This window comes from Oncorhynchus keta, chromosome 2, assembly GCF_023373465.1.
Source record: "Oncorhynchus keta strain PuntledgeMale-10-30-2019 chromosome 2, Oket_V2, whole genome shotgun sequence".
NCBI classification, from domain to species: domain Eukaryota; kingdom Metazoa; phylum Chordata; class Actinopteri; order Salmoniformes; family Salmonidae; genus Oncorhynchus; species Oncorhynchus keta.
In genome coordinates this window covers 52439725-52455717 of record NC_068422.1, presented here as the reverse complement: position 1 = coordinate 52455717, position 15993 = coordinate 52439725, and the positions used below count along the sequence as shown (strand labels likewise).

General features: G+C 42.1%; 1 protein-coding gene across 1 annotated transcript in view; it reads left to right on the top strand.

Moving 5' to 3' along the window:
* Positions 1–15993, top strand: part of LOC118402723 (MAM domain-containing glycosylphosphatidylinositol anchor protein 1-like) — a 416200-nt gene that overhangs the window by 282415 nt on the left and 117792 nt on the right. Inside the window, exons 8-10 of the mRNA XM_035800916.2 lie at positions 9790–9905; positions 10141–10354; positions 14054–14350. Of these exons, the coding sequence (XP_035656809.2) occupies positions 9790–9905; positions 10141–10354; positions 14054–14350 (627 nt within the window). The remainder of the gene's footprint in view (positions 1–9789; positions 9906–10140; positions 10355–14053; positions 14351–15993) is intronic.

Genomic DNA, 15993 nt, shown 5'->3' with positions numbered 1-15993 from the left:
TGCAACACACGAGGCTACTAGGCTAGGCTACTATCGATATTAAAGGGATAATCCACTCAAACCACAAATTAATATGATTAACAGTGTTAAACCGTGTTAAAACCCCCTAGAGTTGATGTCCGCGCCCCCACTGAAAATAGTTAGCATAATAAAAAATCCCCATAAAAATATGTCTGTTTAAGCTAGAGATACTGTATCTTTGCATGGGCTGCGTATTAATCCACCACATCCGGATTGGATTAAGGAGAATGTTATCTTTGAAATGGTGTCTAATACTTGAATGTTTGAGAAATTTGAATTATGAGATTTCTGTTGATTGAATTTAACGCCCTGCAATTTCATTGGCTGTTGGCGAGGGGTTCCGCTAGCGCAACGGGGTTCCAGTCCTAGACAGGTTAAAGTAATGATGGACAGTCGTTTCTCTTTGCTTATTTGAGTTGTTCTTGCCATAATATGGACTTGTTCTTTTACCAAATAGGGCTATCTTCTGTATACCACCCCTACCTTGTCACAACACAACTGATTGTCTCAAACGCATTAAGAAGGAAAGCAATTCCACAAATTAACCTTTATGAAGGCACACCATTCAATTGAAATGCATTCCAGGTGACTACCTCATGAAGCTGGATGAGAGAATTCCAAGAGTGTGCAAAGCTGTTATCAAGGCAAAGGGTGGCTACTTTAAAGAATGTCAAATATAAAATATTTGTTGATCTTATTAGCACTTTTTTGGTTACTATGTGATTCCATATGTGTTATTTCATAATTTTGATGTGTTCACTATTATTGTGCAATGTAGAAAATAGTAAAAATAAAGAAAAACCCTGGAATGAGTAGATGTGTCCAAACTTTTCACCTTCCTACGACAATCCAATGCTGGCACTATAAGACCACCATCAACAAGCTGTATAAAGCCATAAGCAAATAAGATACATGGTCATCCAGAAGAGGCACTTCTAGTGGTTTGGGACTTTAATGCAGGGAAACTTAAATCCATTTTTACCTAATTTCTACCAGCATATTACATGTGCAACCAGAGAAACTCTACACCACCTTTACTCCACACACAGAGACATGTAGAAAGCTCTCCCTCACAATCCATTTGGTAAATCTGACCATAATTATATCCTCCTGATTCCTGCTTACAAGCAAAGATCACAACAGATTGTACCAGTGACTCGCTCAATAAGGAAGTGGTCAGGTGAGGCAGATGCTAAGCTACGGGATTGTTATGCTAGCGCATACTGGAATATGTTCTGTGACTCATCCAATGGCATTGAGGAGTGTACCAGAACAGTCACCGGCTTCATCAATAAGTGCATCGATGACCTTTTTCCAACGGTGACCGTAAGTACATATCCCAACAAGAAGCCATGGATTAAGGATTAGCTAAAGGGTAGAGCTGCTGCTTTCAAGGAGCGGGACTGTAACCCTGAAGCTTATAAGAAATCCCGCTATGCCCTCAGACAAACCATCAAACAGGAAAAGTGTAAATTCAGGACTAAGATTGAATCCTACTACACCGGCTCCGACGCTCATCGGATGTGACGGGGCTTGCAAACTATTACGAACTACAAAGGGACGCCCAGCCGCGAGCTGCCTGTGCTATCTGTGAGTGCCACAGAACTGATGCTACAGGCGAAACCAAGATGAAATTTCAAACAGGAAATGGACCAGATTTTGAAGGCACTGTGTTCCAATGTCCACGGGATTGCTCGACGCAAGAAGTTAAATAAGTTAACATTCACAAGGCCCAGGGCCGGACTGATTTCCAGGACGTGTACTCCGAGCATGCGCTGACCAAATGGCAAGTGTCTTCACTGACATTTTTAAACTGCCCCTGTCTGAGTCTGTAATACCTACATATTTCAAGCAGACCACCATTGCTCCTGTGGCCAAGAACACCAAGGTAACCTGCTTAATGACTACCGACCCGTAGCACTCATGTCTGTTGTCATGACGTGCTTTGAAAGGCTTGTCGTGGCTCACGTCCACCATAGTGCCCTCAAAGCTCATCACTAAACTAAGGACCCTGGGACAAAACACCTCCCTCTGCAACTGGATCCTGGACTTCCTGATGGGCCGCCCCCAGGTGGTAATGGTAGGCAACAACACATCTGCCACGCTGATCCTCAATACGAGGGCCCCTCAGGGGTGCGTGCTTAGTGCCCTCTTGTACTCCTTGATTCACCCATGACTGCGTGGCCAAGCATGACTCCAACACCATCATTAAGTTTGCATTGACAACCTCTTTTACACTACTGCTACTTGCTGTTTATTATCTATGTACAGTCACTTTACCCTACCTACATGTACATATTACCAAAATTACCGCGACTAACATGTACCCCCGCACATTGACTAGGTTCTAGTACCCCCTCTATATAGCCTCGTTAATGTTATTTTATTTTTGCTCTTGTTTTCTTCGTTTATTTAGTAAATATTTTTCTTAACTGCAATGTTGGTTAAGAGCTTGTAAGCATGTGACAAATTTGATTTGATTTAATATTCAATGTTGTCTAATTTGAGTGTAATGCAGCCTGCTTCTTTTTATGTTTTCTGTCCTCAGATACAGAGATCTGTGAAACCCTGTTTGCATATGACCCCTTTTTTTCAATTTTCGCCTAAAATTACACACCCAAATCTAATTGCCTGTTGCTCAGGATGCAACAGAAAGATCCCACATCTGCCATCACTCTGGTTGTAATTCCGATGGTGTCCAGATGATGGAAGCAAACGGATAACTTGAAGTATGGGCAAACTATATGACATTTAGTGTGAAGTCACCCAGGTAAATTTGGTCAAATCGTGAAGGAGACATTTACATTCACATTACATTTTTCTGCAAGAATATAGTCAAATCTGTACTTGGACTTTGACTTAGCTTTTCCAGTATTTTGTGGTTGGTTAACTGATTTTTGTACTCCTTGGGTAGGCGGATGGGTAGACGTCCTTGGGTAGGCGGATGGAGTCTGGAAGGGCATCTAGGAATCTTTGGGTTCTCCGAGAATTTATAGCACAACTTTTGATGATCCTTGGTTGGTGTCTGAGCAGATTATTTGTTGCGATTGCAAACGTAATAAAATGGTGGTCCAATAGTCCAGGATTATGAGGAAAAACATTAAGATCCACAACATTTGTTCCATGGGACAAAACTAGGTCCAGAGTATGACTGTGACAGTGAGTAGGTCCAGAGACATGTTGGATAAAACCCACTGAGTCGATGATGGCTCCGCAAGCCTTTTGGAGTGGATCTGTGGACTTTTCCATGTGAATATTAAAGTCACCAAAAATTTGAATATTATCTGCCATGACTACAAGGTCTGATAGGAATTCAGGGAAATCAGTAAGGAATGCTGTATATGGCCCAGGAGGCCTGTAAACAGTAGCTATAAAAAAGTTATTGAGTAGGCTGCATAGATTTCATGACTAGAAGCTCAAAAGACAAAAACTTGTTTTTTGGGGGGAAATTGAAATTTGCTCTAGCTAGCTTTTCTTGGATAACATTAGCATTGGATAACATTGTTCTTAGGTCTCTTCACTTTTATTGAGTTCTTGAGGCTATCATGATTGCAGGTAATATTTGTCTTGTTAAATTTGACACAAAATTGACTGGTGATGAATCAACTAGTTTTAGGCACTGTTATCATGCAGATTTGGATAGCCGCTGTTGTTGTCAAAATAATTAATGCGATGGACTCCCAACATGGATGCCAGGTGGTGTCGTACATCAACTGGCAACCCTCTGTAACGCATTCTTGTCATGCTATGCAAGAGCTCACATTTAAGGATACAGTTGAAGACGGAAGTTTACATACACTTAGGTTGGAATCGTTTAATAATTTTTCAACCACTCCACAAATGTATTGTTAAAACCTCCTTGTGCTATACGTGCCGCTAGCGAACTCGACAACATCCGGTGAAATTGCAGAGCGCGAATATCAAAAATACTAAATTCGTAATATTAAACATTCATGAAAACACAAGTGTCTTACATGATTTAAAAACGTAACATCTTGTTAATGCAGCCGCTTTGTCAGATTTCAAAAAGGCTTTACGTTGAAAGCATACCATGCAATTATCTGAGGACAGCGGCCCACATACAAAAGCATTAAAAACATTTTCCAACCAAGAGAAAGCAAGAAATAGCAATAAAATAAATCCCTTACCTTTGAAGATCTTCATCTGGTTGCAATCACAAGGGTCCCAGTTACATAATAAATGGTCCTTTTGTTAGATAACATCCTCTTTATATCCCAAAAATGTCAGTTTATTTGGCGCGTTTGATTCAGAAATACAGCTGTTCCATCGCGCCCAACATGCCTAAAAGGAATCTAAAAGTTACCTGTAAACTTGGTCTAAACATTTCAAACAACATTTCTAATCCAACCTCAGGTACCCTAATATGTAAATAATCAATACAATAAAAGACAGAATAAACTGTTTTCAATACCGGAGAAAAAGAACGAGGAGTGCGCACCCATTCAAGCCGACTAAAAGACTATAGTCCTTCTGAGTGACACTTAGAAAAAATACGAATACTTCTTCATTAAAAAAAAACATTGAACAATTTCTTAAGACATCTAGTGGAACTGCAATCTGGGTCCTAATAATTAGGCTATCCCATAGAAAATAATTGGATAGTCCAATTACCTCAACAACAAAACTAATCCTGGATGGTTGTCCTCGGGGTTTCGCCTGCCAAATCAGTTATGTTATACGCACAGACATTATTTTAACAGTTTTAGAAACTTTAGAGTGTTTTCTATCCAATATTACTGTATGTATATCCTAGCTTCTGGGCCTGAGTAACAGGCAGTTTACTTTGGGCACCTCATTCATCCAAACTTCCGAATACCTCTTAAAAGGTTTAACAAACTATAGCTTTGGCAAGTCGGTTAGGACATCTACTTTGTGCATGACACAAGTAATTTTTCCAACAATTGTTTACAGACAGATTATTTCACTTATAAATCACTGTATCACATTAAATAATCTGAAAGGCCACTCAGCAAGGAAGAAGCCACCAAAACACCATAAAAAGCCAGACTACGGTTTGCAACTGCACATGGGGACAAGATCGTAGTTTTAGGAGAAATATCCTCTGGTCTGATGAAACAAAAATATAACTGTTTGGCCATAATGACCATTGTTATTTTTGGAGGGACAAGAGGGAGGCTTGCAAGCCAAAGAATACCATCCCAACTGTGAAGCACGGGGGTGGCAGCATCACGTTGTGGGGGTGCTTTGCTGCAGGAGGGACTGGTGCACTTCACAAATGTATGGCATCATGAGGAAAGAAAATTATGTTGATATATTGTAGCAACATCTCGAGATATCAGTCAGGAAGTTAAAGCTTTCCAAATGGACAATGACCCCAAGCATACTTCCAAAGTTGTGGCAAAATGGCTTAAGGACAACAAAGTTAAGGTATGGGGGTGACCATCGCAAAGCCTTGACCTCAATCCCATAGAACATATGTGGGCAGAACTGAAAAAGCGTGTTACACCAGCGCTGTCAGGAGGATTGGGCAATGCTAATAATTACTAATTGAGTGTATGTAAACTTCTGACCCACTGAGATGTGATGAAAGAAATAAAATCTGAAATAAATCATTCTCTCTGCTATTATTCTGACATTTCACATTCTTAAAATAATGTGGTGATCCTAAATGACCTAAGACAGGGAATTGTTACTAGAATTAAATGTGAGGAATTGTGAAATACCGAGTTGAAATGTATTTGGCTAAACTTCCGACTTCAACTGTATGCGTCAATACAAAGATAGCGTAGTGTCATCATTTTGGCTGTTCTCAAAAGTGTGCTTCTGTCATACAAGTGTTGGTATAGCCAAAAGGGCAAACCACATTTAGAAAATTATGCTGATATCTTACCTGTACTATCCCTGTTTCCCCTACTGGCCAGTATAGGCCTGTGACTAATTGTCATGTTGCATAAGAATCACATTTTGGAACAGTGAATGCATTCTGACATCACATGCATAAAAAAAACTCATGCTTGGGCAGCCGTTAGAGATATTTGGAACTCACGGTTGAAAAGGTTAAGGGAAAGTTTATAACTGCTCAGTCCTGCAATGGTCACCTTTCTTTAAGCTAGCCACATGCATAGCTCATTCTCCGTGGAACACACAAGAGTCTAGGCAAAATGGCTGCCCCATGTGAGAGAAAATGTGATGTGCCTCTCGACACCTAGCTTACTCTCAGGGGAGAACTGCAAGTCCGCCGGAGCGAAAAATGCACAGTCTCCAAATCTTGTAGACGCAGTCCCCGAACCCAAATGCTAAACCGGGAGGGTTCTGCTGGACAGACAAGCCACAAAGACAACTAAGACAAACCCTCAGTTCAGCAATACTGGTTGACCAAACCGAGTATCACCCAGGTTGGTGCACTGTTGAAAGTAATAAAAAGGACAAAACCCAAACCGAGTGGGGGGACAGCAGAGCATCTAGATGGAGAGGCTAGCTAGCTAGCTCCAAGCTATTGAATAGCTGCAGGTATACTTCTGCGCTTATACACTCTAATATAGAACTCTTACTGAGCGAATCCAAATCAAATTTAAATGTATTGGTCACATACACATATTTAGCAAATGTTATTGCTGGTGTAGCCAAATGCTTGTGTTCCTAGCTCCAACATTTCAGTAGTATCTAACAATTCACAACAATACACACAAATCTAAAAGTAAAATAATAGAATTAAGAAATATATAAATATTAGATCGAGCAATGTCGGAGTGGCATTGACTAAAATACAATGGAATAGAATACAGTATTTACATACTGTATGCGATGAGTAAAGCAGTATATAAACATTATTTAAACATTGTTAATGTGATTAGTGTTCCATTATTGAAGTGGCCAGTCATTCCAAACCTATATACAGTGCCTTGCGAAAGTATTCGGCCCCCTTGAACTTTGCGACCTTTTGCCACATTTCAGGCTTCAAACATAAAGATATAAAACTGTATTTATTTGTGAAGAATCAACAACAAGTGGGACACAATCATGAAGTGGAACGACATTTATTGGATATTTCAAACTTTTTTAACAAATCAAAAACTGAAAAATTGGGAGTGCAAAACTATTCAGCTATTTAAGGGGGTCAGCAACAGACTAATCTGAAATCCTTACTCGGAATGTATCCTGCCATGCGAAAGGATACCATATCATATTGGAGTGATCCAACTTAGTGCTACATAACACTAGCTCGCTTAACCTGTGTTTGCACGTTTTACTAAAGTCATTTTTTCTAGCTATGAGCCTGAAATGGGGAATTGAATTTGAATACTTTGAATATTAATATTTAAAAAATCTATTCAAGAAAAGTCAAACAGAAAACTGTCAATGGTAGGATTTCCGTTCTAGCAAGCAAACATTACATCTGGAATTTAAAAAAAGTTAATTTTCCTTTAACATTCTGTGTTGTGTTCATATTATTTTAAGTGATGAATGCTTATAAATTCTTTATGAATGGGTAAATTGTAATGACAGTACAATGACTGCATACAATTCAGGCAGGTGGGATTGACTGCATGAAGTTTCCCCTGCTGGCCAATATAGGCCTGGAGGGGAAATGTCATGCAGTGGGGGTGGTACAGTATATATCAGCATAATTTTCAAAACGTGGTTTGCCCATTTGGCCATTTGGCATATTCACTCATATTCACTCATACATACTCACACTTTGCTGTCATTGTAATGATGCATCTATTAAGATACCTACATATGACACAGCATAACATGAATGCACTAAAGATATGCTATGGATATATTTCATTAAGGAAAATGGAAAGGGGGCTACCTAGTCAGTTGTACAACTGAATGCATTTAACCGAAATGTGTCTTCCGCATTTAACCCAACCCCTCTGAATCAGAGAGGTGCAGGGGGCTGCCATAATCGACATCCATGTCTTTCGGCACCTGGGGAACAGTGGGTTAACTGACTTGCTCAGGGGCAGAACGACAGATTTTTACCTTGTCAGTTCTGGGAATAATGTGGTTTGCACCTGTTTTAACATGTTCAGGAAATGCTTTAGATGTGTAATAAATGTGTTATGGATATGTAGTCAACGTATACCATTACCCAGTATTTGTATTATTTATTTCATTCATTTTTTTCCCTCATCTTTATTAAGGGAGCCAATAATTTTGGATGTGTCTTTAACTGTGTGTGTGTGCGTGACCTTTTTCCACATGTCTGTTTTGACATATAGAGGTCTTAACTAGTTTGTGTAACATACGGTATAATATGACTACATTATAGTACATAGGTACTGTAAGTAAGCATTTGTGAGAGGTTATCATTCCTGTCATATTTACATCATCTTGTGCAATGAAGTGTAGCCTACATCTGTGTTTGGCTCCGGGGTGAAATACCCCCTACTGTAGGTGCAGATCTAGAATCGTCTTCCCCTCCCCCAATCCTTACCTTAAACTGTAGTGGGTAAAATTAAAAACTGATCCCAGATTAGCTTTTAGGGGCAGCATCACCTTACACATCTGTCTGTGGACATTAATGGATGCAACTTTGCATGTGAACCAACTAAGTCAAATTTACATTGGTTAATTAACTATTCCATGCAACTGACATTGTGAATTACAATAGTTGTATTCTCTTGAGCACAGTTGTCTGTGTGCGTGCGTGCGGTTGCATTTGCTGGGTGTGGTATGTGTGTGCCTAAGCATTACCTGGGAAAATAATGTCTACATGTGTGTGAACGTCATCCAGTTGATCTGTGATTAGCTCTGGTTTCTATACAATCATGTCAAGACTCTAGATTAACTCTAGATTACCCTGCCCATTAAACAAACTCCTTTATTCAGTGGCCCGCCACCGGCTATTTTTATCGCTTTTAATAATCTTTATTTACTCAGATTAATTGGAGCCGAGATGGAAGTAATTAGTAATTAGAGGAGCTGATAAAGTGCGCGTGTGTGTGGTAGAAGGTGGGTGTGGGTGTTTGTGTGTGTGTGTGTGTGCATGTGTGTATATTGTACATAATGAGTGTGTGTGTGTTCATATTTGCGTGTATTGAACATATGTGTATGTGAGTGTGTTTTCCCCTTCCCTGTTAATGGGTCTGAGCAAGTCACATGAGCCCAGGTGGTGATAACACCACGCAGATGAGTACTTCGTAAGCGCCTCGCTGAAGTATAAGGCAAAACATACTGTCTCCGTCCGTTTGAGCGCGGTGGGCTAGCCATATGGCGGTGAGGATGATCAAACATATGGTCTCCCATCCTCACCAACCCCACCTGCCGAGCTAGTTAGCATGCTTGGCGAAGCGTAGAGTTACAAGATTTTTCTCTCTCCTCTCCTGCTTATATTAGTTGCTATGTCGTTTGCCAATGGAGTTTTGTATTCAGAACAGCCAATTTGTCAGGTTCTGGAATTAAATCGGACCAATCAGTGTTTAGTGTTTAGGATGGTTAAGGCAGATATCTCTCCTTCTTGCTCAGTTTTCTTTTTGTCTTCTCTAATTCTTCTTCTCCATCTCCCTCCTTACTTCATCACTTTTCTTCTACTCTTTCCTCTTTCTCCCTCTTCCCATCCTCTGTCTTATGTTCTCTCCCTCCTCCTCCACCACTCTCTATCCTCCTCCTTACTTCTTTCTCGATTATACTCTCCCCCTCCTTCTCTCACCCCCTTCTTTCTTATCCATCTCCCCCTTTATTCTTGCTCATTCCTTCCACTCATACCGACTCCCACCCCCTCCTAACACCCTTCATCCCCCCCTTTCTTCCTCCCTCTCCACTCTCCCCTCCCCTCAGGTATGGGCAACCTCACCTTCCAGATCACACCCGACTCCAACAAGGACAGTGAGAGCATCCAGATGGGTCGCGATCTCAAGCTCTCGTGTCACGTGGACGCACAGCCCCAGGACAAGGTTAACTGAATAATACTATTAGTAATAATAATATTAGTAGGGTGTGACCCCTTCATAATAATCTCATAATGATGCCGAATAAATCAAAGTAGGTGAGACGGATGAACATTTTATGTAAAGAGATAGCCTATATATATTTATGCATGCATGCTTAATAAAAGTTGCAACATATTATGTAAAGTATATAGGGTATATTAATATAATAAAATAACATATTGCTATTTTATATTATTAGGTCAACTACACATGGTACAAGAACGCGGCACTAGTCTACAACTCGGACAGCTTGATCGTGCTGCGCAGCGACCCGGACATGGCACCGGGCACAAGTAGCCTGGAGATCGTGGACATGAAGTTCCGTGACCAGGCCACCTACAGCTGTGTGGCCAACTTTCCTGGGAGCACGGTGCCCGAGTTGAGGGTAGATGTCAACATTACCCAAAGCAGCGGTGAGTGGACTGTTTCTTTGTTCTAAGTACCTAACTAGTCATTTGTTATGCTAACTAGCTAGCAAGAGGTTGCATAGCAACAGCATCAACTTCCGGTAGAGAAGTAGAGAAGGCAAAGAGAATGTATGCTCAACTGAAAGTTTTGCCCCTTAGATATTCATTTAGGATACTTCAATCTTCTTATGCTGTGGCCTACTCCCGACCGTCACGTTGTACAGAGCCATATTTTTCATTCCATCCTAACGGAAACCCTGAATGATTATTTTTTTCTCAGAATAGAAACACCATAATATTAAATTAATTAAGACAAATTAATTAAAATAAATCCCGTATGCTATGTTATTACAAAAAAGGTTTCAAATTCTCTGGCAATGCCAATATGGAAGACTATCAAATGCTTCTCAAAGATGCCCTCTGGTGGTCAAACTAGCACTAAATTGCATTAAAAAAATGTCTGACAATTAGATAAGGTGCCACACACAGTATGACGCAACTTTGAAAGAAGGAACCACTGTACAAAGAAAACATGGGCTAAGGTTAGGGTTAGGGTACTTCCAGATTTGACTGGATTGAATTTGAATGCTTGTTGACTTATTTAGCCAATTGGCGTGAAAATGCTGCTGATAGAAGTGCATAAAAATATAAGAAAATAATCAAAACAATGCTCAGATTTGCAACACGGATGGTATCCAAGAACACACTGGTCTCCATAATTATTAAATGAAAGAAGTTTTGAACCACCAAGACTCTTGCTAGAGCTGGCTCCCCAGCCATACTGGGCAATCGGTGGACAATGGCCTTGGGTTGGGAGGTGACCAAGAACCTGATGGTCACTCTGACAGCTCCAGTTCCTCTGTGGAGATAGGAGGGACTTCCAGAAGGACAACCATCTCATCACCTGGACAACTCTGCTCATCACCTAGCCAATACCATTCCTACGGTGAAGCATGGTGGTGGTGGCATAATGCTGTGGGGATCTTTTTCAGCTACAGGGAGACTAGTCAGGATTAAGGGAAAGATGAACAGTGCAAAGTATAGAGATGAAAAACCTGCTCCATAGCGCACAGGACCTCAGACTGGGGCAAAGGTTTACCTTCCAACAGGACAATGACCCTAAGCACACAGCCAAGGCAATGCACGATTTGCTTCGGGACAAGTCTCTGAATGGTGGTTGTTCAGGTGATGGTCAGCGACCTTGGGGATATTGGTTTGGCCCGTAGTGATGGGACCTCCCACTCCTGCGATCTCGCCCTCCTCTCATCTCCCCAGGATCTAGAACTGTTGTTCTTTTTTCTCCCTTCAAATGTTCAGTAACACTTTATTTGATGTATGTATGTCATGTCCTAATGTTCTCACGATAACCGGGGTGATGATATCTGTCTGGCTTGACTCGATCATCGGTTGTGGATTGGTGTTGCTTTCTTTCAGTTTCTCTCTTTCTCTGTGTCACGATCTTCGTAGTGAGGAGACCAAAGCGCAGCATGATGTGAATACATGCCCAACCCTACCTGGCTGAATGCTCTCCGTAGCCAGGCCAATGCGGCAAGGTGGAATAGCCCGCACTGGGCTGTGCTGGTGAACCGGGGACACTGGAGACCAGATGCGCTGAGCCGGCTTCATGGCACCTGGCTCGATGCCCACTCTAGTCCGGCCGATACGAGGCGCTGCTATGTACCGCACCAGGCTATGCCTGCGCACCAGGGACACCGTGCGCCTCATGGCATAACACGGTGCCTGCCCGGTCCTTCTCTCTCCACGGTAAGCACGGGGAGCTGGCTCAGGTCTCCTACCCGACTTAGCCACACTCCCCGTATGCCCCCTCCAATAAATTGTTGGGGCTTCCAACCGCGCTGCCGTGCTGCCTCCTCATACCACTGCCTCTCGGCTTTCGCTGCCTCCAGCTCAGCCTTGGGGCGGCGATATTATCCAGCCTGTGCCGAGGGTCCCTTGCCGTCCAGAATCTCCTCCCATGTCAAGGAGTCCTGAGATCGCTGCTGCTGCCCGTTACCACGCTGCTTGGTCCTTTGTTGGTGGGTGATTCTGTCATGATCGTCGTAGTGAGGAGACCAAAGCGCATCGCAATGTGAATACATACTTTTAATGTAAGACGAATGAACACGAAGTACAATAAACAAACAAAATAACAAAAATGAACGTGACCGCTATAAACATGCAACATCACATAGACATAGATAATCACCCACCAATTACCCAAGGAATATGGCTGCCTAAATGTGTTTCCCAATCAGAGACAACAATAAACAGCTGCCTCTAATTGAGAACCACTCCAGGCAACCATAGACATACAAAACACCTATTCTAGTAAACAACCCCATAAACATACAAACACCCTAGACAGGATAAAAACACAACAAACCACCCCTTGTCACATCCTGACCTAACCAAAATAATAAAGAAAACAAAGATAACTAAAGGTCTTTCTCCGTCTCTTTCGGTGTCCTTTTCTTTGACTACCACAGACAGTCTCAATCCCCCTCCGTCCCTATCCCTTTTTCAATCTATAAAATGGAAGCACTATGGTGTAAGGTCTACCACTACACTGCTTATACCTGTCCAAAGAGCAACGGGAACGTTGTAGTGAGTGTTTTGGGACTCATATTGGCCAGTCTGCGTCTTTTTAATCTCGTTCCCATACTCACCTCCGCCTAAATGCATGGAGACTCTGGTGGATAGGAGCGCCATTAGCCAATCAGAAAGACGTGAGAAACTCCTGGCATGATAGGCATTGGCTTAATTGGCTTCATCTTCCAACCAGTCATCTCCCACAACACTCCCCCCCATGTCTTGGGCACATCTACATTCAGGAGCAGCTGCTGAGCTGACTCGATACTGGACTGTCTCAAGGCATTAAAACCTGTTCATTGTCATAAAATACAATGTGATTGGCTCAGGCATAACATTAGAGATGTAGCCTAATGGACAAGTGTTTGTGTACATTATAATACTTCAGAAATACTGCTCAAGCACTAAACTCCTAAGCTAGATGTAACATTTATTTAGTTACAGAATGCTGACTTATTCTGAAAGTGTTGTTGTTGTTGCTAGGTAACATTCTGAGATTCATGGGAAGAAGTTGCCAAGGGAACCGATTTGCAAAAATGTAATGACAAATACTTTACTCAGTAGGTCACTCCCATATAATTGTATGGTCACTCCCACTAAGGCTAACTTAGAATGGTTGATGTCCCAGGCTTATATGCCCTGTGCACTGGGGAAGAGGTCACCCTCTTTTCACCCTCTCTTTCTCTCTCTTTCTCTCCTGTTGTTGCTCCTAGTCCTACTGAGAGTGTTGATAGATGGAGGAAATGAGGATGTGTGTTTAACCTTGACCACTGGTTCGCCTCGCCGGTCAACACATTGCATTTAGCTTTTTACATTTCCCAGGGCGTGCGATGACCATTAGTATCCAATATAAATGCCCTCACTAATTTTAACATTTAACGTCACTTGCTTCCCCCTCCTCCCCACCTCCCGCCCTACTCCTCTCTCTCTTCTTCTCTTTTTTTCTTATTTTTATAAACCCTGTTTGTCTTTTGGGCAACCCCTCCTTAAATATTTTATCTTGTCCCCCCTTACCCTCCTTCTTTCTATATCTCCCTACCTCTATCTCCCCCTTGCTCCACTCCAACTCCTCTCACACTCCCTCTCTCTCCCTTCTCCAATTTCTCCCCCCTACAGTCACTCCCCCAATTTTGACGGTGCCGGCAGGGGGCCAGGTGGTGAGTGTGAGGGAGGGAGGCTCTGCCGACCTGGTGTGCCTGGTGGATGGCAAGCCCCGTCCGCCTGTGCTCTGGTCGCGCGCCGACAAGGACCTGCCTATGCCCACGGGTGAGTGGGCGGTGGAGACACGCAACGGGCGACTCCGGCTGACCAATGTCACCCGTGACCTGATGGGTTCCTATCGCTGCCAAACGGCGCCCTACAATGGCCTCAACATCAAGCCACGCCAGGCGCAGGTGCAGCTCAACGTGCAATGTGAGTAGTAAAGTAATACATTTCCTATGAGTCATCTGTTTATTGAGCTCTGAGTATTATTGCGTTTGTTCTGTTCTGGTCCTGTTGACCTACATGGGGTGCAGGCTTTTGTTCCAGCCCAGTAGTAACACACCTGATGAATGAATTGAGTAATTGAGTATGTTTTTGAGTAGATGAATCAGCTGTGGTAGTGTAACGGAGATCATTCTGAACCATGCTCACGTGATGAATAACCTTGACTGAGACCTGAAGACTTGCGTTTGTTCACCCAGGTAATGCCTACATTGTAGCTCAACAGTCTTGTGGCGCTCAGGAGACCTGAGTTCGTACCCTGGTCAGTCAAATTAGCACTTGGCCGGTTCAAAACTGCCATCTGTCTGTTGCACTAAAGCCACCTTTCAGGGTGTGGTTTGAGTTAAACTTTTGTCTTCAATCATCATTCTTCATTTTTCTCACCAGCACTACATGCCTCTACATTTCCATAAAAACAACTATTGAAAGGTGAATTTCAACAACATTATCAGGCATTACAACTCAACCATCAATTTCTTTAAATCGATAGCTAGCACTATTAGATTAGCATCGACTGCTGTCTCAATTCAATTTAAAACTCACACTGGACCGGAGTATGCTAACGGTAACCCCCAAACGGGGTTGAATGCCCTCTTACTAACAAACAAGGTCACTAATTAACAAATGGTATAATGCCACTCAGAAACCAATGCTGTTAAGTGAGCAAACCTTGTTTATTGTTTACGCGAGCCATTAGTGATGACGCTAGCTAGGCTATTAGCGAACTCTCCCCTTGGTTATATTTACACTTTGTGCTCAGTAAAAGTGCTTATGCCTGCCACACTTCAATAATGCTTCCATTATGAAAGGGGCTGGTCCATAAAGTTCAGAACCCTAAAAGCGTCAGAATTCAACACCATTTCTCTTCGCTTCCCCATTCACTAACTGTAGCCTACAGTATGTGATGTTGCTAGACGCTCGTGAAAATCCAGCTCCTGACTTTCCAGTTTCAAAATAGTGCCACTGAAGGTTGTTTTGCCATTGTTTTGTCTTCAATGCGGGCTGTGCCATGACAGCCAATGTTGAATAAAACTCTCACTGTCCTAGAAGGCTCTTCTTTAGAATGTGTTTGTGTGTAAATTGTAAAAGGAAGGTGATGCACTTTGGTGGATGGAGCGAACAATACACTCATGGCTAATAGTGAAACATAGAGGCTCAATGAATAGCCCTGAAGCCCACATAGCTTAGTATAATATCCCTTTACATCCATTCTTTAGAATTTTTTTGTTTACAGCTTTCGTTCCAATGCCTGTATTTCCCATTGATTGTGAATGCAACATTAACAATGTGAGATGATGTATGGTCCTCCATGTATCCTGTAATATATTCAAATAATTCAAACTTTTGATAGAGGACTGTCCATCTGTCATTGAAAAACCATTAATCTGTGAATGCTGTAGTTTCCTTTAATTGACCTGGAGTGACTACTCTATTGGGAAGCTTACGAGCCTTGAAGCCTAAACATCACAAAACAAACCAAGTCCTAGCCCCTGCCCCCTAGGCACTTACGTAGATCTGAGAGAATTGGCCTCTGATATGCTATATGGAATTGTTGTTGCGGACACTTATAA